The 25,880-nt window shown below is 40.9% G+C and overlaps 1 protein-coding gene across 1 annotated transcript in view; it reads left to right on the plus strand.

Moving 5' to 3' along the window:
• CEP290 (centrosomal protein 290) overlaps positions 1-25,880 on the plus strand; it is a 318,271-nt gene that overhangs the window by 206,547 nt on the left and 85,844 nt on the right. Inside the window, exons 39-41 of the mRNA XM_073620204.1 lie at positions 1,664-1,885; positions 7,375-7,500; positions 19,233-19,378. Coding sequence (XP_073476305.1) covers positions 1,664-1,885; positions 7,375-7,500; positions 19,233-19,378 — 494 coding nt within the window. The remainder of the gene's footprint in view (positions 1-1,663; positions 1,886-7,374; positions 7,501-19,232; positions 19,379-25,880) is intronic.

The following is a 25,880-nucleotide window of genomic DNA, read 5'->3' on the forward strand; positions in this document are numbered from 1 at the left end:
TAAACACAGGAAACATGCGCCCCTTTACAGGCACACTATAGACACCCCCCAGGTACGAAATTTAAAGGGATATTACACTTTTATTGATTGACTTTAAGCATTATTAAAATCACTGCTCCTGAAAAAACGGCCGTTTTTAAAACTTTTTTTTGCATTGATCCATGTCCCCTGGGGCAGGACCCAGGTCCCCAAACACTTTTTATGACAATAACTTGCATATTAGCCTTTAAAATTAGCACTTTTGATTTCTCCTATAGACTTTTAAAGGGTGTTCCGCGGCATTCGAATTTGCCGCGAACACCCCAAATTGTTCGCTGTTCGGTGAACTTGCGAACAGCCAATGTTCGAGTCGAACATGAGTTCGACTCGAACTCGAAGCTCATCCCTAGTAGTGACCATATCTTGGCATACATTCATGGAAAATTTTAAATATTGAGAACAAACCAAGAAAAATCTCAGCCACCGCACACCATATGAGCCCAGAGTGTAGTAAGTGATGGCAGCATCAGCCTAGCTCCATCCAGGCCATGCCTCCGAAATGTTTCGCCCCACCCAAGCAGCTTTTTTCCATGACTAAGCCCCGTGGGTGGGGCAAAACATGTCATGATGGAGCTAGGCTGAGGCTGCTATCACTTACCACATGCTGGGCTTGTGTGGTGACTAAGATTTTTCTCTGTTTGTTCTGTGGATTATATGGGGTCAGGGCGGACTCCTAGACTGACCTGCACCCTCAGTGGAACACACCAAATGGGGACATAGATGTGGAGACCCTTAAGTCAGTTTAGGTTCACAAGTAAAATCTTGGTTTAATCTCATTGGATCACAAGGGATCCACTTTACAGCAAACCACTTGTGGACAACGGTGAGATCCAGGTGTCAATTTTATCATTGCTTGTTAAAATCCAAATATTTTAATAGAATAGGATCACTAGAGCGCAAGTGTATATGACTGTTTGCTCACCAGTATTCGAATAGGTCAGCAGGCATTACAACAGAAGAAACCGGTAACGGGTGCTGAGTCATATCACAGCTAGTTTTCCAAACACAGCATCAATCCACAAACTGATAGTTCAAGGTGGACATCTTCAGATCACCCCTTAGTCTCTCTTATCTTTGGGCACACTTCCTGTGAGATCTTTGTACACAAATACCCACCACTTTCAGGGGTGATTACGCTACAGAGAATTCAGTACGTGTTATTTATAGTCTAGTAGTAAAATTGTAATATTCTTTTAACTTGTTGTGCGCTATTTACACACAGTCAGTTTCCTATTGGCATTTTTGGTAAAAAATGCAATGATCCCAATTGGTATTTATGTATTATTTTGCCACTTGACATGGTATTGATCTTTAAATCAATAAGGTAGAGTGAGGTGAGCTAACATAGAAAGCATTTGAGTAACCTGTGTAGTCTGGCTTGTTTTATTGATATTCGTTGTGTGGATACAGGAGTTAAATAATTCATTCGAAGCAAATTCTCTCATTAAGCATCTCCTTGCAAATGATGTCCCCTGGTGCTTGGGTTGGTTGCAAATGAAAATTGTTACATTATCCTTTCTTAACTTAAAAGCTGATTACAGAGTTTTAATCCGAAACCTAATTCCTTTGTGGTATTTTAAGTAGGCAAATTTAATTGTGAAGAGACATGATATTATCGTTACAGGCACGGATTGAAGATTTAAATGAGCTACAACTAAAGCTTAAAGAGGCCCTAAAAACTAGCAAGGCTAGAGAGAATAACCTCACAGAAGACCTTGAAAACCTAAACCAAGAGTTGCGAACAAAGCAGAAAACCCTTAATAAGCTACAGAAGGAAAAAGATGAAGTAGATAAGGAAAATGAGGAACTGAAAAAAAGGGTGAAACGTTTGATGAGCAGCGTACAGGTACATTTCATACTGTTCCTTTACATTGTCTGCTGGTTCAGCAGTGTCATTTCAAAAATAATTGGTAACAATACACAGGGCAAGTTCCTATATGTATTATGAGAGAAAACTGAGCAGTGTATATAAAGATAGCCATATGCTGTTAGATTCCTCTCATTTAGCTCATGGATAGGGGCTCTGCAAGGGGAATCTCCAGTGGTGGCTGTTGAATTCACCTGCGACTCTCTGAATACCTACACAGAGACTGCATCTCATAGGATGCACTCATTGTTCAGCCACAAATTTTCCACTCCGCAAAGTCAATCTTTAAATTTACTTTTGTTAAGTCAGGTGAAGCCAACAGAGCCACCGACGGCTCAAATTTCGGCCTATTCTGCAGCTGGTGTTGCTCGGTTCATTGTTTCATTGCTTGCAAAGAATGTCCAGCATGCTGAAAACTGTGTGTTCAATTAAAGTGGAACTTCACTGTATCTGAGCACCACAAACCAAAAGCACGATTTAAAACATTTTTACTATCGAAAAGCAAACTCGCCCATCCATCCATGCCTCCATGCTTTATTTTGTGGAGAAATCATTTGGAAAAATACCCCCCTAACATTTCTGGCTGGGGCCATCTTGAGTAAGGGCAGATGATTCCTGTAGCATTTACTTCCTGGAATCAATCTGGCCTTAACTTAGGCTTACAGGCAGGAGGGTGTACTTAGCTGAGAAAAGCCCTCCTCCCCTCCTGAGGGCTTCTGGGGTGTATGACATAATTTACCTAGGCATGGAAACTAGGAAGTATCTAAAGAAATTAAAAAAAAATGTTTAAAACAAGTAAACACAATATACTTTCCTATCTATTTTTCTATCTATGCTTGCAGAATAGAGATTAAAATTAGTCAATGTTGACTGAGAGAGTAACGTTCCACTTTAAGAATCCATTTGTTTTTCATAAGGATAATTTTCCATGTGTGTAGCTAAAATAATATTTGCCCAAGTCAAGGCAGAAAATTGTGAAGTTGTGGCAGGTTTGCCAATTTGATATTCATGTTCTAGAATAGTCAGGCTTCTGAATAGTATACTTTAACCCTTTCGCTGCCAGGTCCTGTGCTCCATTTTGAACACTCGGGTGGCCAGACCATTTTTGCAATTTTTCCTTTGCTTTTTTATTTTTCACTTCTAGCTTTCAGAATTTGTGAAAGACCCCCCCAAACCATATATTTTCTGAAGACACATGATCAGTAGAATAAAAAGAAAGTACTACTGATATTTTAGACCGCGCGGTATTTGCACAAATGTTTACAAACCAATATATTTGAAAAAAATACACTAAAACCATTATTAGCAGATAAAAACACAGCAAATTTTACAAAATTCCTACTAAATATAAAAGCTTAACCTGTATTGAGTTAATAAATATCAAATATTTGTAACTTTTAAATTGCGCCTTTTTGCGAAATGGTAAAAATTGAGCAGACTCAAAAGTGTAAATATCCAAATTTCTCTAAAAATCTGAAGGTTTTTTAATTTTTCCCTTACAGCTTTCAGAATTTGTGAAAAACCCCCAAAACCATATATTTTCTGAAAGCATATGACCTCTATAATAAAAAGAAGGTCCTACTGATTTTTTTTTAGACCCCGCGGTATTTGTGCAAATGTTTATCAAAGCAATATATTCGCAAAAAATACACTAAAACCATTATTAGCAGATAAAAACCCAGCTAATTTTACAAAATTCCTGCTAAATTCCTACTAAAAATAAAAGGTTAACCTGTATGAAGTTAATAAATAACAAATATTTGAAAATTGTAAATTTTACAAAATGGTGAAAATTTGTCGTACCCAAAAATTTCTCTAAAAATCTGGAGGTTTTCATTTTTCACTTGCAGCTTTCAGAATTTGAAAAAGACCCATAAAACTAGACATTTTCTGAAAGCACATGACCTGTAGAATATAAAAAAGGTGCTATTGATTTTTTGGGCCCCGCAATAATTGCCCAAATGTTCTTCATATCGCTATTTTCACTAAAAATACACTAAAATCATTAATAGTGCACATAAACACAACATAACTTACAAAATTCCTGCTAAATTAGTACTAAATTACAAGTAAAACAGGCGCAGTACCTCTATAGAGTATACCTTGATAGTCCAGGGGGGTCGGAAACTATATATGATGATTATATATATATAGAGACTGGTCTGTCAGGGCTGTCACCGATGGGACCAGATGCAAGGTCCAAACAGGCTGAGAAAAAACAAGGAAAATGGGGTGCCTCTGAGTATGTATCAATAAACATTTATTATAAAAAATAATATCCACTCACATGGAAGATAGCATATCTGCTGCATTCAGGCATGTCTCTGGATGAGAGGAGAGGGACTGCAAGCTTCAGCATGTTGGTGACGTTACGGCTCCACGCCACGCTTTGCTGTGCATGCCAAGCCTCTCTCTGGTTCCCTCTCCACGGCCGTGCTACCAGAGGAGACTGACAACATCACGGCACTGTTTGTGACAGGACCTGGCGTCCTCCTTCCCCCTCCACTGGAACCCACACATGCCTGGATGCTTCAACATACCATCACATCTCAGTTCTGTGTGCCAAGGAGAAGAACCGCTGTGCCCCACCACCCCACATCATCCTATGTGGATTCGCCAGCCGTTTGTGGACATGCTGAAGCTTGCAGTCCCTCTCCTCTCATCCAGAGACATGCCTGAATGCAGATATGCTATCTTCCATGTGAGTGGATATTATTTTTTATAATAAATTTTTATTGATACATACTCAGAGGCGCCCCATTTTCCTTGTTTTTGCTAAATTAGTACTAAAGCATCGTTCACATGTGGCATACTAAAGTGTACACCCATGGGGGGCCATGTTTACCTTCACAGGGATGCACAGGTGTTGCATCCCCATACAGGCAGTCCCATTTATGTCAATTGGGATGCAACGGCTGTATAGGCATAGCTGCTGTTCCCAATCTGACATCCGTGTGGGTACATGACCCCCAACGCAGACAGTGTGAGCTCAGGGACATGCATGTGGACCTACACGGATGTAAAATTGGGAGCAATGGCTCTGTTCATGCAGGTGCTACATCCCAAATGAAATCAATGTTACTGCCTGCACAGAGATGCACGGAACACCTGTGCATCCCTGCAAAGGTGTGCTGTGTATGCCCTGTGTAAACAAGGCCTTAGGCCCCTTTCACACAAGCAGACCGATCGGGTCCGCCTGTCTGTTTTTCAGGCGGGCCCAATTAGACCACCCATTGCTCTCTATGGAAAGGCTGATGTAAATGGACTTGTGTCCGTTTACACCCACCTGCATCCGATCCAGTCCGCTAAAAACAGACGGATGGGGATTCCATCTAGCAGATTGGACCGGATGGTATCCAATGGAAATGGATAGGCGATCCGTTTCCATCCGACCTTCCCATAGAGAATAGCGAGCTGTGTCCCTGTCCGCTCTGCATCAGCGGAGCGGACACGGACCTGTCATCCACCTGCTCAGCGGGGATCAGCAGACCTCTTGCTGAGCAGGCGGATCTGCTTGACAGAGTCAGCTACATGTGAAAGGGGTCTTACCAGGAGTGGCCGGTCCATTAGGGGCGCTGGGGCGCCGCTCCCCTGGAGGGCACTGGACTCATAAGTTTTTATATGAGTTTTTTTTTTTTTCAAACCACATGATTAGAGCTCCTGCTGCTGTTAATCAAATGCGGTGATACGGGGGCGGGGCCGAGTCCTGCTGTCTGTGTCAATGGGCGCAGCAGCAGGACTCGGGAGCATGCCCGCATGAGTATCTCCCTATAGAATGCGACTCTCCATGGGGGCACGCCAGGAGCGCTTCCGGGGGGACCCCAGAAAAGGAGGCTCGGGGCCACTCTGTGCAAAACCCTTGCACAGAGGAGGGAAGTATAACAAGTTTTCTTTTTTTTTTTTTAAATAACAACGAACCTGTACTATCACTTTAAGGGTTGGGTTTTCTTTTGTTTTTTTCAGTTTGACTAGAGTGTGGAACAGCTAAGACCTCTGTGCCATCTGTGTTCCATCTGGTGAGATTCACCTACTCTTTATGTCCTTGAGACCATTATCACTGGGACAGAAAACATTGGCAAAGCCAACGCTTTGCAATTGTCACGGTATCAGGAAAATAGGTGAAATCTTCCCCTAGGAATACCTGTTTTGTTGACAGCCATTTAAAGCATATCTAAAGCTGAAAACAAAAATGTAATATATTGCAGCTTGTCAGGCATTATATGTAGGGGCTACATTAGTTTTCATTTTTCAGGCCAAGATCATTTTCAGCAAGTACAGAAAATACATGTTGATCTTTCAAGAAATTGCAGTGTCTTTGCCACTTTCAGTGACCTAAAAAGAAAGAACAAACATCTTTATCTTTTTATTGTAAACTACTAGTGTCATCAATCCACTACATAATGGGAATGAACAAAGGCAGACATATTTAAAGTCCAGCCTGTGTGACAGCCATGGTTCTCTCCATAGACACAATAAAGAAATGAGCGTAGACATGAAGGAACAGGAAGTGTGTTATTTTCAAGAATAAATACATGGAAATAGCCTGGAAAAAAACAAATGCAGCCACCACAAGTAAAGACTAGCAAACCGCAATATATTACATTTTTTTTCTTTTGGGTTTAGATATGTTTCAAGAAGGGATTTCCCTTTTGCTTTTAAATGAAATACTCCTTTCTTTTACCCATGGTGTGCAAACATTACAAAGGTATTGTAAATTGGTTAAATCATCCGTAAACCAGCTTTGTAAAAATAAAATATGTAATAAAAATTGTTATTCTTTTATAGCCCCCTGCTGTGACTGTAGGGGCATACAGTAGCTGTTCAAAGTATATATTAAATCACCAAGGAAATTGTTAAATTTAAGTTCAAAAGCATTTCAAAAATATCTTTGAAAGTCCATCTAACTGTACATTTCACGGTTCTCCATTTTGTGACTTGCTGTAATAAATTCAGATTAACAGAGCCGGTGAAGCCTAAAGGACTGTCCACCCATAATCCATTTCTAACATGAAGCGTGAAGGGGACACCTGTGTTGGCAGCATGACTATATGGTCAGCCTTGCTTGGAAACCAGCAAAACAAAGATAATCCTGAGCATATTTTACTCTCGTCTCTTCAGCAGAGGTAGCTGTTTGAAACCCCTACAGTAATCCATGCAAAGCAATCAGAGTTGACTTTTTATCATTATGACTACCACCAACTAATAATAACTGAAATCTCCCTGGCTGGTATGAGTAACTGTACATCACTTCTCTTATTAACAGGCTCTGTGAAGTGCAGAATGTTTACTGCAAAAATAGCTATGAAGCAATGCTCATTGAAAAAGGTTATGTTCACATGTTAATCTAAAATTCTCACTGTTCATTATAGAATCCCATTAAAAACGTCCTTCAGCTCTCGCTACTTTATGTAAATGTTAATCTTTTAACTGGATTATAGCTAACATATTAAATGTCCGTATTTTTTCAGAGCAAGTCCGATCTGGACAGTAAACAGAGCATGATAGATGAGCTTCAGAAGAAAATTAAAAAGCTTGAACTGGACTTGGAGAAGAAAAGTGAAGAAGCTGAAAGGAAACCTGCACGAGAAGATAAGGTGTGATTAGAGCGTCTATGTGACTATTATTTAGTGACTGCATCATTACCAGTTTATTCCTGCTTAATCCAAAAATAAAGCTGTATGTAATACTTCTCACAGGGTATCACTTGGTGCTTTTAAAGGGAAAGTGTATTCCTGAGTAGACAGTTATGGCTTTTGGATAAGGCCGGCCATACATGGTTCGAATCTTGGCCGGTTCAATATGAACCGGCCAAGATTCGAATGTTAATGGGCAGGCCGAATGTACCAAGTTGATCAATTGGCTTAAATACACCCAGCCACCTGGGTTCGCTTGCAGTTCTTGCAAGCAGCTGCTATATTTGCTAGCGATAATCATTGTCTTCTCCTGGTGGGGATGACGTCTCCTGCCCCTCTGGGAGAAGACAATTGCTTATTCCCCTGGCAGCACTGTCTGTGTTTATGGGGGAATCGTGCACATTTCTTTCCTGCAGCCATGGGAAAATGGGAAGAAATTTGCACCATGCATGGCCTGCTTACTTAGCCTTATTACCGTAACTGAAAATTGTAGTTTTTTCACTTTAGGTAAAGGAATAATCTTCTGTTCTAGTGGGGGCTAAGGGTGTAGTACCCAACTGTTCCTTATTTGAATTCACTCTTTTGAAAGAAAATCTTTGTTTTTTCATTTTTAGTTGTCCTGTATTTTGGTTAATATACCCATGAGTTGCAATTTTTTGTTTTATGTCAAGCCAGCATTTTAAAGGTTTCAATAAATTTGCTGTTTAGTACCATCTGTACTACTCGATTAGTTTAAGGTTCATCCTTTGATCCAAGTGGAAAATCCAATGAATGGCAACTACTGGATATAATAGATACAAGCTTATTTTTCCCACTAATCATGTGGGGTACTGCCATCTGGTGAACGGCCATGAATTTTTTTGTTGGTGGTGGTTTAATTCATATTTCAGTCTAGTCTGACGAAACATTACAGCTATTTGGATTATTCTCACATATGTGCATATTAACCTTTGATTTCCTGAAGTCTGTTGGTTTGGTGAGTTGCCATTTGCTCTTGAGATGAAGGGGATATTTGCACTTTGATATTTGATGACTAGGGTGTGAAACTCTGACCTTTTCAGACTCCTGGCAGGCTCTCCGTGGACTCTCTCAGTTAATCTGGATCTTTTGTCTCTAGCACTGGTTTATCACTCTGCTTCATGTTTATTCACTTAACAGCATGTCTGTTAAAGCCTGGGTCCTGAGGAATTAGGGGACTATCTTAAGTTGGCCATAGATGGGTATAATTTAATATTAAAATTCTTAGGAAAAGAATATTCTAAGAACGTTCTTTATTAGTGGGTCAAATTGACATTCGTTTTCAATGACAGTGATGAGAAAATTTGAAGAAGGATGGAAAATATTTCTTGAACAAACACACATTTAACAGTGTATGTGGTTTTCATTTCATTCGTTCATTCAATCCAAAAACAAATGTTAAAAGCATACAAAATCTTTCGATCAACATTGAGATGTTCTGAGAATCTTCACATTTTCCTAACTCTTTTGCTAAGAAATTTTGTTAAAAATTCTATCTATCTATGGCCAGCTTAAAACTGTTATTGCACCTGAAAACTAGGAAATCCACCTTGTGTGAAGACAGAACCTTGTAAGTTCTGTCATCACACATGGAGGCACAGAAATTGCATCGCAGAACATATTTTGTGGGATGCATGCTAGCTTTTCTGCAATCTGGTCTGGATCAATGATAGCCTTGAATTACCATCAAGGGTCAGAACTTGACTCTATCAGTTTTTTTTTTCAATGACTGGTTGCATGTCATTCTTTGGTAAAGACCTTCGTACGGGGGTTTCTCACATAGTTCTGCCTATACATCCACCTTTGACTCCCTGGGACCTCAGCCTGGTTCTGTGATTCTTCAGAAATCGCCCTTAGAACCTATCAGGGCTATCCCTTACTCACAGGGTGGCTTTTCTTGTTGCCATCATCTTGGTGAGACTAGTTTACCAGTTGGCAGCCTTGCCCTACAAGGAAACTTTTCTTGTGCTTCACAGAGCTAAAGCTTCCTTTCTCCCTAAGGTGGTGTTGTCCACTTTATCTAGGACATTGTACTTCATTCCCTCTGCCCTGTTTTTTGCTGTGTTGCCTGCACCTCAGTTGGACTGCTCTGGGATTTCCCAGCATCTCAGAATACCTTCTGACTTGGTGTTCCTTAACCCGCTTACTGATCACCCGCCGCAGTTATACTGTGGCAAAGTGGCTGGATACTAACTTTCTCCCTCTGATTTTAGATATTAACAAATCCCTGTCGACCTGGACAAAATATCCTCTGTCCCTGTTAGGTAGGATCAACGTCCTTAAAATGTCTGTTTTACCCAGATTGCTCTACCACTTTGAAACACTACCGGTTGCCCTGCCTTCCTCTCAACTAAAAGCGCTTCAGAGGAGCTTACTAAAATTCATATGGGATGGTAGGGCTCATCGCATTGCGAGCTCGGTGGTTTTCTCCCTAAGATCCAGGGAGGGTCTGGGAGCCCCGGATATTGCTAATTACTTCGCCACACACTTAAGGGCTGTTACCTCATGGTCCTCTTTGTATGCACCAAATCAGTGGACTGCCATTGAAAAGGGAGTGTTATACCCGGTTCACCCGTGCTCCTTGGTTTGGGGTGCCCCTCCTTCCCTGGATCCCACTTACAAACGTCAGTGCACTTCTCTAATGACCTTTACCCTAGCCATCTGGCGTAAATGTTTCAAGGATTATTCTATTCTCTCACCTCACCTTGCTCCCCCCTGGTGAATGTGCTGTTCAATCCATTCATACCAGACAGTATGTCCCTAGGTAGGGTTTTCCCATGGCTACACGCACCTCTCTTTCAGCTGCGGAATCTGGTCCATCCCATCACGCGGAGATTACATACTTTCAATGTGAGAAATTTGATATACCCTCCCACCTTTTCCATTTTTATCTACAGGTTAGGCACTTTTTTTCTCTCTAAATCCTCAACCTTGACCCTTGATAAACCAACCGCCTTTGAACATTTATGCGCTCAGGACCCTTACCAACAACATTTAATATCCTGTATCTATTGTATCCTCCATGAGCCGAGTCCTCTAGAGGAGACCACGCACCACTATATGAATAGAATATATGAATAGATGGTCCCATCTATTGGGCCAACCTATCACGGTACAGTTATAGGACAGGATTTGGTCTGTTTTTAAGTCCTCCAAATGTGTCACTCAAAGGGAGACATCCATCAAGATTCTCATGTTCTGGTATAAGACTCCTGATGTAATTAACAAATATGATCCCTCAGTTTCGCTGCGCTGTTGGCGCTGCAGAACTGACACAGGTTCTTTATTTCATATTTTTTGGCAATGTTCTCTGATTCAACCCTTTTGGTATGATGTGAGCCTACTCATACAGAAGTTGGTGGATGCGTCCCTTCTGCTGGATCCCTTAAATTGTCTGCTGGGCCTCCCTATTTCAGGCGTACCCAAAAAAATAAACCGGCTAATCTTACATCTTGCTAGCTGCCAAAAGACTTATTCCATTATGCTGGCTGTCCTTCACTCCTCCTCCGTGGTCTAGATTTTTGCACCTGATGGCTGAGATCCGGAGGATGGAGTTCTTAACGGCTTCTGTGCATGATTCCATTCCCCAATTTACTAAAGTGTGGGAACCTTGGAATCTATTGGAATATGGGACCCATGTGCCAACCACCGCCTCCTAATTTATATTAACATAACGGTGTCTTTGTTCATTCTCCCTCTTACCCTCCCCATTTCTAAATATGCCATTTGATGCTTTAATGGTCTTCTGTTGGTTATTTTGTACCCTTCCAAAAACCTTTGTCCTTTATATATTCTTGACTGTACTCTGGTTTTGGATTCTAATACATACCTATGAGTTGCTTCTAATTTTTGATGAGCGATACAGTTCACAGTGTCCTGTATCTGTGGACATTGCTTATCTGTATTTACTTTTTCTACATTGTCTTCCCCCTTTTTTTTTTTTTTTGTTTTTGTATGTTTGTTAACATTACATCTTCATTACTGGTTTTATGTGCATTATGTAAGAAGTTTACATGTATCTTTTTTATAACCCAATAAAATTACAATTTTGAAAAAAGTGGCTGGATAGCACGAATCGCCATAGCTGTACGTCGGTCTGTACATGTGATATAGCAGGCGTGCCGCAGGAGCGCGCCCACAGGTCAATCGCGGTATACAGAATACCTTCTGACTCGGTGTTCCTTAACCGCTTACTGATCACCCGCCGCAGTTATACTGTGGCAAAGTGGCTGGATAGCAGGAATCGCCATAGCTGTACATCGGTCCGTACATGTGATATAGCAGGCGTGCTGCAGGAGCGCGCCTGCAGGTCAATCACGGTATACAGAGGCAAAATGGGGATCTGCCTATGTAAAGGCAGATCCCCATTCTGAGAGGGGGCATGATGGAGATCTGCTGTTCCCAGTCATCAGGAACAGCAATCTCTGTGGTGTTCCAGGCAGCCTATCCCCCCTACAGTTAGAAAACACCCAGGGAACACAGTTAACCCCTTGATCGCCCCCTAGGGTTAACCCCTTCCCTACCAGTGTAATTTATAGATTGATCAGTGCATTTTTATAGCACTAATCAATGTAATAATGTCACTGGTCCCCAAAAAGTGTCATTTGGGGTCAGATTTGTCCTCTGCATTGTTGCTAAAAATCACAGATCGCTGCCATTACAGTAAAAACAATTAAAAAAAAAAAAAAAAGTTCCTAAATCTATCCCATAGTTTGTAGACATAATAGCTTTGGCATAAACCAATCAATAAATGCCTATTGCGATATTTTTGGTAAAAAAAAAAAAAAAATGTAGAGGAATATATAAACTACACTGATGAATATATATATATATATATATATATATATATATATATATATATATATATATATATATAGAGAGAGAGATAGATAGATCGATAGATAGATATCTATATATATCTATAGATATATCTATATATATCTTTTTTTTTTTTTGCATATGTATTATAGCAGAAAGTTAAAAAAAAATGTGGGTTTTTTTTTCATAATTGGCACTCCTTTTTTTTTGTTTATAGTGCAATAAAAAAAAAAACCTAGAGGTGATCAAATACCACAAAAAGAAAGCTCTATTTGTGGGAAAAAAAGACGTCAATACTGTTTGGGTACAGCGTCGCACGATCGCGCAATTGTCAGTTAAAGCGACGCAGTGCTGTATCGCAAAAAAAACTGCCTGGTTAGGAAGTGGTTAAATCCTTCCGGGGCTGAAGTGGCTAATGAACAATTATTAAAACAGGATATTTTACCAACCTTAAAATATTTTTTATTGGATTTCATTAAGGGTCACAGATCCCACCCAAAGTAGAATCCGGTTTTGTGTGGATGTATATCTGAGTGTCATCAGCATAGAAGTGATAATTGAACCCATGTGATCTAAGCAGTTGGCCTAGTGGAAACTTGTAAATGCTAAAAACGAAGGGTCCCAAGATTGAGCCCCGAGGAACCCCAAACTTGACCGGACCAATGTCAGACTGGAAGCCACCAAGAGAAACAAATTGACAGCAATCAGTAAGATATGACTTAAACCATTTCAGATCCAATTCTGAGACTCCAAATAAGGTTTCAAGGCAAAGGAGTAAACGATTGTGGTCTACAGTATGAAAAGCAGAACTAAAATCTAGTAGAATAAGAATAGTTAGAAGCTAACAGAAGGTTGTTAATGACTTTCACAAAGGCTGTTTCTGTGCTGTGCAGTTGCCGAAAACCAGATTAGAGGGCTTCAAATAGGTTATTTAAGGTCAGGTGATTGTGTAACTGAGATATCACAGCTCAAGGATTTTGGCAAGGAAGGTTAAGTTAGATATGGGGCGATAGTTGTTTAAATTGTCCAGAGCTGTGTTGGTTTTTTTGGTACCGCGGTAATGGCAGCAGTTTAGAGGATCGTTGGTACAGAACTAGTGCTAAGGGAGTCATTTATGATTCTGAAAATAATGGGGCATAGAAAACTAAAACAGGATTTAAATATAATTGGTGGAAATATGATCAAGTATGCAGGTAAAATATTTCATATTAGAGACCAATTTAATCAGAGATGCAGAGTCAAGTAGAGAGAAGTGGGAGAGAGAACTAGTAAAAATGGGTCAGCCAGGAAGTGATGTGGAAGAAACGTGGTGTGGTAAGAATGTGATGCCTTATTTTGTCAATTTTTGGGGAGAAAAAAAAAATCTAAGGCTGGTAATGTGGAGGGCTGAAGATTTAATAATCTTTCCGTGGTGCAGAAGAGTGGTATAGGGTTGCTAAGACTTTTTTTTTTAAATGGCATGGGAGAATCAAGGTAAGGGTAACTAAACTAATAGATGATGCGATTTTCTTTCCTGCAACCATGGGTTGCAAGAAAGAAAATCATTGATTCCCCGTCAACACAATCAGAGTTGAAGGGGGAATCCCTCCCGTGGAGTCATTGTGTTTTCCCGGTGGGAGGGCACGGGTACTGTCCCTGTCCCTGATTATTGCTAGCAGCCAGCGTTAAACCCAGACGGGGAAAGCACAGTGCCTGAAATAGTGCCACTAATATCATGAGTAGATATGAGGTAAAAGACAAAAAGAGTGAGGGTGGGGTATTTAACTCCAGAGGGCCGGGGGAAGGGGGTACACCTGCAATGAGTTGTTTATATTTATCAGTACAGTAGAAGTCCAACCAGTAGAACCATACAGTGAGGAATTTGGATGCAGCCCCCTTGAGTGAGCTATTAAGGTCTTCCATAAGTTTGATATCTTCAATGCGTCTGAGCCATTGCTGCTTAGAGGGTGGTGAGGCAGGATCCCATAGGGCTTGGATGCAAGATCTTGGATCACCACCAAGTTATTGTAGATTTTGAAAGGGAAGTCATTATGGTAAATGGCAGTTGGTCAGTCATTGGGACAGGGCGATTACTTGGGTCCAAAAGTTCTGTAATCATGAACAGGACCAGAAAATATGCAGTAAATCTGCCTGTGGCAAATCACACCACCAGCATAAGTCAAATGCAAATGTGTGATGAGCTTGGTTCTTGGCATTTACTACTTATAGAAAGATAAGATAGACTGCGAACGCCCAGCGATTAATAGTTCATAGGTGAACCAGAGGGCATGCCGAAAGGGTCATTTGGATAACTTTTACCTAGTGTGAAGTTGGGTTATTCCACTATAGGAAGCAGTGGGGAGGGAGAAATAGAGAAGCCACATGCTAAAAAAGCATCACTGCAAGCTCTCCATGTCAGTGAAATGGTAGGATGTACACTTAAAGTGGCCTGGGAGATATGGGGACTTCAAAGAAGCGCTGTGCGTAAAGTGAGTGGCTAAGTAGCAGTCTTTAATGTCAGGCAGTGCCATCCCACCATGGGATTTTGGTCTGTAGAAGACTGAATGCTTGATCCTAACCCAGACAAAATTTTTAAGCATGAACTGTAGCAATTTAAAATATCTCACTGGAATGTGAGTCGGGATTGCCTGGAGTAGGTACAAAAACCTAGGGAAGATGTGAAATGTGAAATTACACCTTCACGTCCAGGAAAAAAATGTAGGTAAACCATGCTGACAGCTCAGTGCAGAGCCGGAATAGCAAAGCAGAGAATTTAGGAATATGTAAGTTTGATAAGTTTCTGGACAAAAGAATACCAAAATATTGATATGAAAGGCAGCCTATTTTTAAAATCTAAAGTGACCTGAAGGTTATGGAGAACGTTTTCTGAGAGAGTCAAGTTGGATGCTTCAGATTTTTGAAAATGATGTGAAATTTAGATTGCTATATATTAGTTTGCTATATATAGCTCGAAGTCTGCAAGTAAGTTGAGGATCATGGTAAATGGATTGCTAAGAAAAAACAGCAGGTCATCTGACAGGATACTTTTTAACACAAGTACGTGGTACAACTGACACACGTGAGGAATATGAAATGTTGGGGTAACATACTTATTTTTATTTTTTTTTAGTTTTTTTTGTTTACCAACGATTTTTATTGTGAAAAGAACACAGAATAAAGCAAATATTCAGACAGCATATATGACTATCGTTACATAATAGATAGCAGTTTGACATGAGTCATTTTCCAAGGATAAAAAAAATAAATGGCCCCATGTTCATGACTACCTTACACCAGATGGAGCCTACTCAAAGGGGAAAAAAGGCAAACAGTGTACTCATTAAACATGTAAACCAATATATACAGTATGATGCTTTTGTTATTAGGTAAGAGAAGGGAGAGAAAGTGAAAAAAGACAAAAGAAATAAGATATAATAGCAATATATTGTCATGGGCAAAAAATAACCTATCCATCGATCAACAAGCCTACATGACCGTAGGAGGACTAAAATTCCCATTCTCTATTAAATACGGGAATAGTATCCATAAGGGAGCGATGAACATGTTCCATAAGTTGTATGGCCTCCATTCGCTTAACACCTGATCCCAAGGGACCGTAGGGGACCGCCATTTGGGTGACTCTAGTGTACCCCTCTTGCCAAATTGACCTAATTTACTTACAGCTGCAAAAGATATGGAGGTGAGTGCCTCTGTCTGAACAATCCTTAAAGCAAGTCTCCGGCACTAGTGGATAAAATCTGTGTAATTTAGCAGGTGTACAGTACCATCTAGTTTGAAGCTTGACTACAGTCTCTTTCACTGCCACGACTTTGTGCATCTATGTATTTTGGAGAGCATGTCCAACCACTCATCTGGGGGGGAATACCTGGCCTGTTACTGCCTCCCAACTGAGCATCCCTTAGGACTTAGCCAGAAGATCCCGTTCATTGAGGTATTTAAATAGAATAGAAATGTTACCCTTACCTCTAATCTGCAGAGGTGTTCGAAGATGGTGTCATCACTGTCTGAGCTCAAGGAGAAGTGGACAGAAAAAAAATTCTTATCCGCAGATATTTATAGAATTGTGTACGGGGTAACGCATAGTTAAGTTGGAGAAAGGAGAAGGAACAAAAAGGGGGTTCTTTGGTAAGAGACTCCAAAGTAACCATGTCGTTCTCAATCAATTTAGAGAATACATTCTCAGTGTTAAAAGCAGGGAGAAACCTAGGGTCACCCAAAAAAAGAGCCAACCGAGGTTTAGAGGGCATCAAAAAGTATTTTGCTTTATAAACAGAACACAAATGTAACGATTGGCTAACTAGTTTATTTAATGGGGCTAGGTCCTTGGGTCTAGCCATGTTGCGCTCACTCATAGGAGGCCTGGAAGATAATATGGTGAAGAAGAGCCTTCAAAGTGTAGCCAGGGATATGGGCTGGGGGGGGGGGCATGCCACTGCGCTAATTGGACTAACCTAGCAGAAGGATAATATAAGCAGAGGTTAGGTAAACCTAATCCCCCTTGAGCTTGTGGTTTGTAAACCAGCCTTTTTCTCATACACGTTTTTAGCTTGCCATATAAAATTATTAACCTCTTTTTGCATCGTTTCAATAGTCTGGCGTTAGACATATAGAGGAAGAGCTGTAGAAAAAAAATAATAGTTTCGGAGGTATCGACCTATTCACTGCTTGAACCCTTCCTAAAAAGGAGATATGGTATGGGGCCCAGAGTCATAGCAATTGCCTGATCCGAGAGAACACTGGGGGGTAGTTAGAGTGGTACAACCCTCAAAGGGTAGCAGCTAATTTGATACTCAAGTAGGGAAGTGTACCTCCAGAGCAGGCAAAGCCAAATTTAGCTTGAATGCTAGAGATAGAGGCCTGAGGAAAGTTAATTGGAAGTGCAGCACATTTTGAAAGGTTTACCCCTAGTCCAGACATATCTTTAAAAGTATGTAGAGTAGTAATCAAGTTCAGCAATGAAACCACTGGGTCAGGCAGGAATAGCGAAACATCGTTTGCGCACATACTTAGCTTAAATTCCTGATCACCTTTCTCATACCCCTTAATATTAGGGTCTAGACAGATAGAAAGTGCCAGAGCGAGTAGGAGAGGGCAGAGGGGACATCCCTGTCTTGTTCCGTGACCAAGAGTTAAATAGTCAGTGGTACAACCCGGTAGTTTGATACAAATGCGAGGATGGTGATACAGAGCCCGAAAGCCATGCAGAAACGCTTCTTGACGCATCCTTTGATAGGATGGTTTCTAAGTAAGGCCATAATACGCTGTTGAAAGCCTTATGAATATCTGGGCCTAATAACAGTACTAATAACGGGAATATTGATCTGCATTCTGTATTTTTGAGGCTAATCGAATGTTATCAGTGATCTGTCTAGATGGTATAAAGCCAGTTTGGTCTGGGGAAATTAAGGTTGTTATAATCGAGGCAAGTCTGTCAGCAAGTAGACAGCCAAAAATCTTTAAATCATTATTGATAGAACTGAGATAGGGCGATAGTTTTGTGGGAGGTTGTGGTCCTTAATCGGTTTAGGGATGAGGGACATGTTTGCCGTAACATACTCTTTTAACATATTCTTGGCTAGCAATTATGACGTTTTTCCCCTACTCATTTTGATTTGTAGGTGGCGACAACACTTATGCCCCATACACACAGTCGGATTTTCCGATGGAAAATGTCCGATCGGAGTGTGTTGTCGGAAATTCCGACCGTGTGTAGGCTCCATCGGACATTTTCCATCGGATTTTCCGACACACAAAGTTTGAGAGCAGGATATAAAATTTTCCGACAACAAAATCCGTTGTCAGAAATTCTGATCGTGTGTACACAAATCTGACGGACAAAGTGCCACGCATGCTCAGAATAAATAAAGAGATGAAAGCTATTGGCCACTGCCCCGTTTATAGTCCCGACGTACGTGTTTTACGTCACCGCGTTTAGAACGATCGGATTTTCCGACAACTTTGTGTGACCGTGTGTATGCAAGACAAGTTTGAGCCAACATCCATCGGAAAAAAACGTAGGATTTTGTTGTCAGAATGTCCGAACAAAGTCCGACCGTGTGTACGGGGCATTAAAGTGGTTGTAAAGGTTTGTTTTCTTTCTAATGAAAATAACAAACATGTTATACTTACCTGCTCTGTGCAAGGGTTTTCCACAGAGCAGCCCCAATCCTCCTCTACTGGGGTGCCCCACCGCCGCTCCTGGCTCCTCCTTGTCATCGGGTGCCCCCATGGAGAGCCCGTGCGAGCATGCTCCCGAGTCCTGTGTCCATTGACACAGAAAGCGGGGCTCAGCCCCACCCCCTGCTCCCGTGTTACTGGATTTGATTTGAGGAGCCAATGGCTCCTGCTGCTATCAGTCTGTCCAATGAGGAGAGAGACAGCAGCAGAAGCCGCTGGGCTCTTGCTCATCGCTGGATCGGATCGGGCTTAGGTAAGAAAAAGGAGGCAGCTGCAGCAAAGAAGGTTTTTCACCTTAATGCATAGAATGCATTAAGGTGAAAAACCTTGAGCCTTTACAGCAGGGATCTCAAACTGGCGGCCCTCCAGCTGTTGTGAAACTACAAGTCACATCATGCCTTTGCTTGTGGGAGTCTTGCTTGTAACTTTCAGCCTTGCAATGCCTCATGGAACTTGTAGTTTCACAACAGCTGGAGGGCCGCCAGTTGAGACTCCTGCTTTACAACCACTTTAACAGCTGTTAATATGACATGAGACATGGCTAGTATCACTCCTGTCTAGCATGATTTTTCAGAGTTTGCTGGTGTTCTGTAACTCAATCTATACAACATAAAGGACCCTTATATCTAACATAAGTATAATTCAGCAACTGTAACTGTAATTTTGTTTTCAATTTGCAGAGCTCTAAAGAAGAGATAATTAGGTGGGAAGAAGGCAAGAAGTGGCAAACTAAATTAGAAGGAATGCGCAGCAAACTACGTGATAAAGAAAAAGAAGCAGAGTCTCTAACAAAACAGCTGACAACCCTGAAAGATCTTTATTCCAAGTGAGTTTTTCAGGCAGGACACAAAGCCCATTTTGTTTTAGGTACCATATTAGTTACAAATAGTTACATAGTAGGTGAGGTTGAAAAAAGACACAAGTCCATGAAGTCCAACCTATGAGTGGGCGCTTTTATGTCGGTATTACATTGTATAGCCCTGCATGTTGTGGTCGTTTAGGTGCCTATCTAATAGTTTTTTTTAAATGATCTATGCTCCCCGCTGAAATCACTGCCTGTGGAAGAGAATTCCACATCCTTACCACTCTTACAGTAAAGAACCTTGTAGAGTGGGAGAATTATCGTTTTGTCTCTGGAGTTAATCCCCTTTTTAATGCATGCCAATATTCTGTTTGCTTTGCTTGCAGCAGCTTTGCATTGCATGCCATTGCTGAGCCTATCATCTACTAGGACCCCCAGGTCCTTTTCCATCCTAGATTCCCCCCAGAGGTTCTCCCCCCAGTGAGTAGATTGCATTCATATTTTTGCCACCCAAATGCATTATTTTAAATTTTTCTACATTAAACCTAATTTGCCATGTAGTTGCCCACCACAATAATTTTTTGAGATCTTCTTGCAAGGTTTCCACATCCTGCGGAGAAATTATTGCCTTGCTTAGCTTAGTAGCATCTGCAAATACCGAGATTGAGCTGTTTATCGCATCCTCCAGGTCGTTTATGAATAAATTAAATAGAATTGGTCCCAGGACAGAACCCTGGTGGATCCCACTCTCCACACTGGACCATTCCGTGTACTCCCCATTTATCACTACCCTCTGAACTCACCCCGTAGCCAGTTTTCAATCAATGTACTCACCCTATGGTCCATGCCGACAGACCTTAGTTTGTACAGTAAACGTTTATGGGGAACTGTATCAAATGCCTTCGCAAAATCCAGATACACCACGTCGACGGGCCTTCCTTTATCGACCTCCTTATAGAAGGTTAATAGGTTGGTTTGGCAAGAACGATTCTTCATGAATCCATGCTGATTACTGCTTACATTACTAAAATCTTGTATATAGTCCCTTATCATCCCCTCCAAGAGCTTGCATACTATTGATGCTAGGCTAACTGGTCTGTAATTCCCAGGGATGTATCTTGGCTCTTTTTTAAATATTGGAGCTACATTGGCTTTTCTCCAATCTGCTGGTACCATTCCAGTCAGTAGACTGTTCGTAAAAAATAGGAACAATGGTCTGGCAATTACTTCACTGAGATCCTTAAGGACCCTTGTGTGCAAGCCATCTGGTCTCGGTGACTTAGTAATGTTAAGTTTTTTTAAGTCTATTTCTAATTCTATCCTCTGTTAGCCATGAGGGTGCATCCTGTGACGTGTCATGAGGATAAACATTGCAGTTTTGGTTACTGGTTCCCCCCGTTTCCCTCATGAAGACTGAGGAGAAGAATAAATTCAATACCTTCGCCATCTCTCCATCCTTAGTAACAAGATTCCCTTCATCATTCTTTATGGGACCAATATGATCTGACCTCCCTTTCTTACTATTTATATACTTTAAAGAATTCCTTGGGACTTTTTTTTTACTCTCCTCCGCTATTTGCCTTTCTTGTTCTATCTTAGCCGCCCTGCATCCTTACATTTCTTGTTGCATTCTTTGTAAAGTTGGAAAGCTGATGATGATCCCTCAGCCATGTATTTTTTGAAGGCCTTCTCCTTTGCTTTTTTTATGCATTTTTACTTTGGAGTTAAGCCACCCAGGACTTTTATTAGCTCTTTTAAATATACTTCCCATTGGGATGCACTGGCTAATACCCTTATTTAATATGCTCTTAAAGCATACCCATTTTTCCTCCATGTTCTTTGTTCCTAAGATTTTATCCTATTTAGTATATTCTAGCAAGGATCATAGTTTAGAGAAGTTGACTCGAAATTTAGTGTCTTTGTATTCCCCTTATGTTTCCTATTTGTGTGATTTATACTGAAACTAATTGACCTGTGATCGCTGTTTCCTAAATTGCCCCATATTTCCACATCCATGATCAGGTCTGTATTGTTTGTAATCAGTAGGTCTAGTAACGCTTTGTTTCCAGGTATTTACTATCTGACCCATGAAATTGTTCTGCAAGACCTTTAGGAAATGGCGAGCTTTAGATGAATGCGCGATTCCTTTCCGCCCAGTCTATGTCTGGATAATTAAAATCCCCCATTATGATGACATTTCCCATCCTTGCCGCTAATCCAGATTGTGATAGGAGGTCTGCCTCCCCCTTCTCCCTCTGGTTAGGGGGACCTATAACGTACGCCCAGTATTACTCTCCCCTTAGTTTCCTACCTTTGTAGCTCTACCCATAAGGATTCCACCTCCTCCCTTGCTTCATTAGTGATGCCGTCTCTCACATTCACTTATACATCATTTTTGATATACAGGCATACCCCTCCCCCTTTTTTACCCTCTTTATCCCTGCGATATAGGGATTACCCTTGAATGGTTGCCAGCCAATCATGAGAGCTTTATGAACCAAGTCTCTGAAATTCCTACAAAATCTATATCCTCCTCGTACAACAGTAGCTCTAGTTCTCCCATCTTGTCCGCCAGACTCCTGGCATTGGTGAACATGCCACATAGTTTAGACCGGTTGCATACTATCTCCTTATTGGGTGTTCTGAAGTTGCAGATAGGACTTGTTACTGTACTCACCTCGGGTTTAGGTGCTTTAGTCAACCTACCACTAAGGATGGGCTCGGGCATGTTCGCACACTCTACGTGCAGAGCCCGCCAGAAAGTCGGCACGGCGCTGCTCTAATCACAGGCAGTGAGACATTTTCCTGATGTGCGGCTGCAGAGATCGGGAAATGTCTCACTGCCTGTGATTAGCGCAGTGCCGTGCCGACTTCCTGGCGGGCTCTGCACGTGGAGTGTGCGGACACGCCCAGGCCCATCCTTACCTACCACTAATGCCCCCAGTACTACCCTCTGGCATTTATTCTGTGCTGACTATCTCTACCCTGGACCCTCCCCCCTGTCGCCTAGTTTAAAAGCCCCTCTAACTTGTCAGCTATCTTCACTCCCAGCCAATCTGCACCTTCTCCATTTAGGTGCAGTCCGTTCCTGCCAAAGAGCTGGTAACCGAGAGAAGTTGATCCAGTTCTCCAGAAACCCAAACCCCTCCTTTCTACACCAGCTCCTCAGCCACTTGTTTACTTCTCTAATATCCCTCTGCCTTTCTGGTGTGGCTCAAGGTAAGAATACTACCTTGGCGCTCCTTTTCCTCAATTTAGCTCCTAAGTCTCTAAAATCGTTTTTTAGGACACTCCATATTCCACTTACTTTGTCATTGGTGCCAACGTGCACCATGACAGCCGGGTCTTCCCCAGCCCCTCCCAGTAATCTGTCCACCAGATGTGTGATGGGTTGAACCCGAGCGCCTGGTAGACAACATACAGTTTAGCGCTTCAGGTCTTTGTGACAGATTGCTCTCTCTGTCCTTCGAAGAATTGAGTCCCCTACCACCAGAATCTGTCTTTCCTTTCCCTTGGCTTTACTCCCACAATCACTGGAGGAGTTATTCCCCTGGCAGCTAGGGGCGTCACTCGCAATGCTGATCCCTGACTGATTTCACCAATGTCATGCTATGGGGTGTACTTATTGGGATGTTCCAGGCCAGGACCGGCCTCCCTGGCACTTTCCTATCTAGTTTTCCTGACTGTCACCCATCTACCCTGCTCTGGTACCTGCCCCTCTTTACCTCCACCAGCCTCTGTGCTAGGCCCCCTCTGGCACCTGCCTGATACAATCCCAACTCTTCTTTAGTATGGAGAGTCTTCTCAGTTGTGTCCAGTGTGTCACTTTGAAGTGTTCTGTGTGACCTCAATGTGTAGAAATAATTCTTACTGAGTAGTATAACCCCCAAGGAGAAGAAAAGCAGCTTGACACTATTTTATACCCTTTATATGTCTATACTACATAAATAGAAAAGCAGTACCGTAGAACATGCAGAAGGTATACAAATATGAGAGGATAAAGGAAGTACAGAGAGGACTTCCAAATTATCTACTATTTCTTCATTTTATCTGGTCTTAGAAATGCTGAAAGTCCTGGTCTTAAGATCTCCTCTGTGTTACTACTGATAATTGTACCCACAGTTTTTAACTAGGAATTGAAGATTTTAGTTTTCACATGCAGCATCATCTGCTATGAAAATCTGGTAAACTAGAGCCTCCAAAATGACAGTGGTTCTTCATAAGAATCACTTTATTTGAGCATTTGTGCTCAGTATGCTGAGCACTGTAAACACCAGCAGTTCATGTGCTGTTTACAGAAGTTCTGGGGGAATTTGGGGACCCCTCCATGTTTCTTGAAGGAGAAATTCAATAGGTCATATTTTTATAAAAACAGGACATATTTAATACTTATGTTAAGGACTTTACAGTGTGAAATTTTGCATGTGTAAATGTCTGACATTCCAGTGCTGGTTTTATTCATTTACATAGAAAGTTCTGTTGCAGGAACATGGCTAACGAAAAGTGAAATAAAAAAAAAAAAAGAAATTGCTAGATAGCATATTTTTTGTAGAAGAGAAATGCATAGACTCTTCTGTCAAAAAAACTGCTTTTCCTTGCATCTAGCAGTGAAGTGGCTGAATTCCTGGAGTTCAGCTTTATACCTTGTAGCAGCATGTCAGATAAAAAGGACATTCAATCATGGCCTTAAGCCGGGCACACACTATCCGTTTTTTTTTTTTTTTCGTTCAACCCCGCTGGTTGAACAAAAAAAAAAACTATCCGCTTCGGTCGGAGACGCTATACCAGCCATGCAAAGTTAGTTCAGCGATCTCCCCTGCTGAGCTGTTGTGTTCTGACTGAGAATGCCCCTCGCCAGAACACTCCAATCAGCGTTCTTTGCCATCGGCTGAGAGCACTGATCAAGAGTCAGTCGGATGCTAGTTTTCCAGCATGCACGTCCAACAGAAGCCGGCCAAACTTCTGTCGGCCCATGTGTACCCGGCTTTAGTCTTTAGCAAGGTGTTGCTAAACTCACTTCCTTTTATGGGTCTGTCCTCATTCTCACAAACAAAACCTTGTACAAATTGTGGACCAAAGTCAAAATCTCCATGCAAATTGAAGCCAGCAAATTGACTCAATTGTTGGAGTTGATTTTATGTTATATTGTTATGTATGGGTATTAGGGCTGCAACTAACGATTATTTTGGCAGATTATTGTTTCGATTAATCGATTAGTTGGCAGATTATTGTTTCGATTAATCAGTTAATAACCTTAAAAAAAAGTGTGGTGTATAATTTAATTTAGTTAATATGTAAAGTTTAAAAAAAGGCAATTTATTCTTAAATATCTATATGCAGTGGTAAATATAACTAACCAACTATATGGTTAGGGAGCAAAATATCTAATCCACTCTGAGAATAACAGACAGAAGAGATATACTGTATATACTATCAGGGGAGATATACTGTATAAACTATTAGAGGAGAGATATATTGTATATACTATTAAAGGGTGAATCTGGTAAATATCATCAGACTCAGAGATCTATTTTTTTTATTTAAAAAACAAACAATATCTTCCTTCAAAAAAATATTTATTTTAAGAACGTTTGTTCGATTTTCTAATCGTTAGTGGGGTCAAATCGACGTTCATTTTCAACCACAGTGATGGGAAAATTTGGAAATAATAGAAAACTTCTTCGTCAAAGGAATTTTCAGACAGTGTATGTGGTTTTTGTTCAGAAATTACATTCCTGTTAAAAACAAGTGAAAATTTCAAACAACATTCTTTCATTTAGCAAATGTACAAAGATTTTTCGTCTGAATATTCTCGTCTGAAAATAGATCTGTGTGGCCAGCATAAGGCTCGGTACACACCTATGCAGTTTGCTCTTGATCTGTTTCTGCAGTGCTTTTTGCTGTGCGTTTTGATTTTTACACACGTGATTTTGCTGCAATTTGTGTTTTTGCATTTTTTTTGGCCAATTTGTTGGGCAAATTAAAAAAACACAAATTGCTGCAAAAATGTATTACATGCTTTTCTGCAGCTTCGCTATTGAAGTATATTGAACCAAAAAAGCACCGTTTTGCATTAAAAAAAGTCCCTGACCCTTTCCAAATACGCAGCAGCTGAAAAAAAGCATAGATGTGAACGTGTCCCATAGGAAACCATGTAAATGAACTGTAGCGCGTTTCTGCAAAATCACCAAAAAACACATAGATGTGAACCAGGTCTAAGACGTTTGGTAACATAATGGGGTTAAAAAAACTAAAATTAGCCCTTTATAGTACAAAAAAAAGCAGATAATCACTACTGTAAGGGGTTCATTTTTTTACTGTAGAACTGAGAAAGTAATATTTACAGTAGCGATTATTTGCTCTTTTTGTACTATAAAGGGCTCATTTTAGTTTTTTTAACCCCATTATGTTACTGGCCGATGAATCGATTATGAAAATAGTAATTAATTTCATAATCGATTAGTTATCGATTAGTTGTTTCAGTCCTAATGGGTATGATGGAACATTGTTCATTTGCTGGCTTCCT

This window comes from Aquarana catesbeiana, linkage group LG03 (genome assembly GCF_042186555.1).
Source record: "Aquarana catesbeiana isolate 2022-GZ linkage group LG03, ASM4218655v1, whole genome shotgun sequence".
Taxonomy (NCBI): domain Eukaryota; kingdom Metazoa; phylum Chordata; class Amphibia; order Anura; family Ranidae; genus Aquarana; species Aquarana catesbeiana.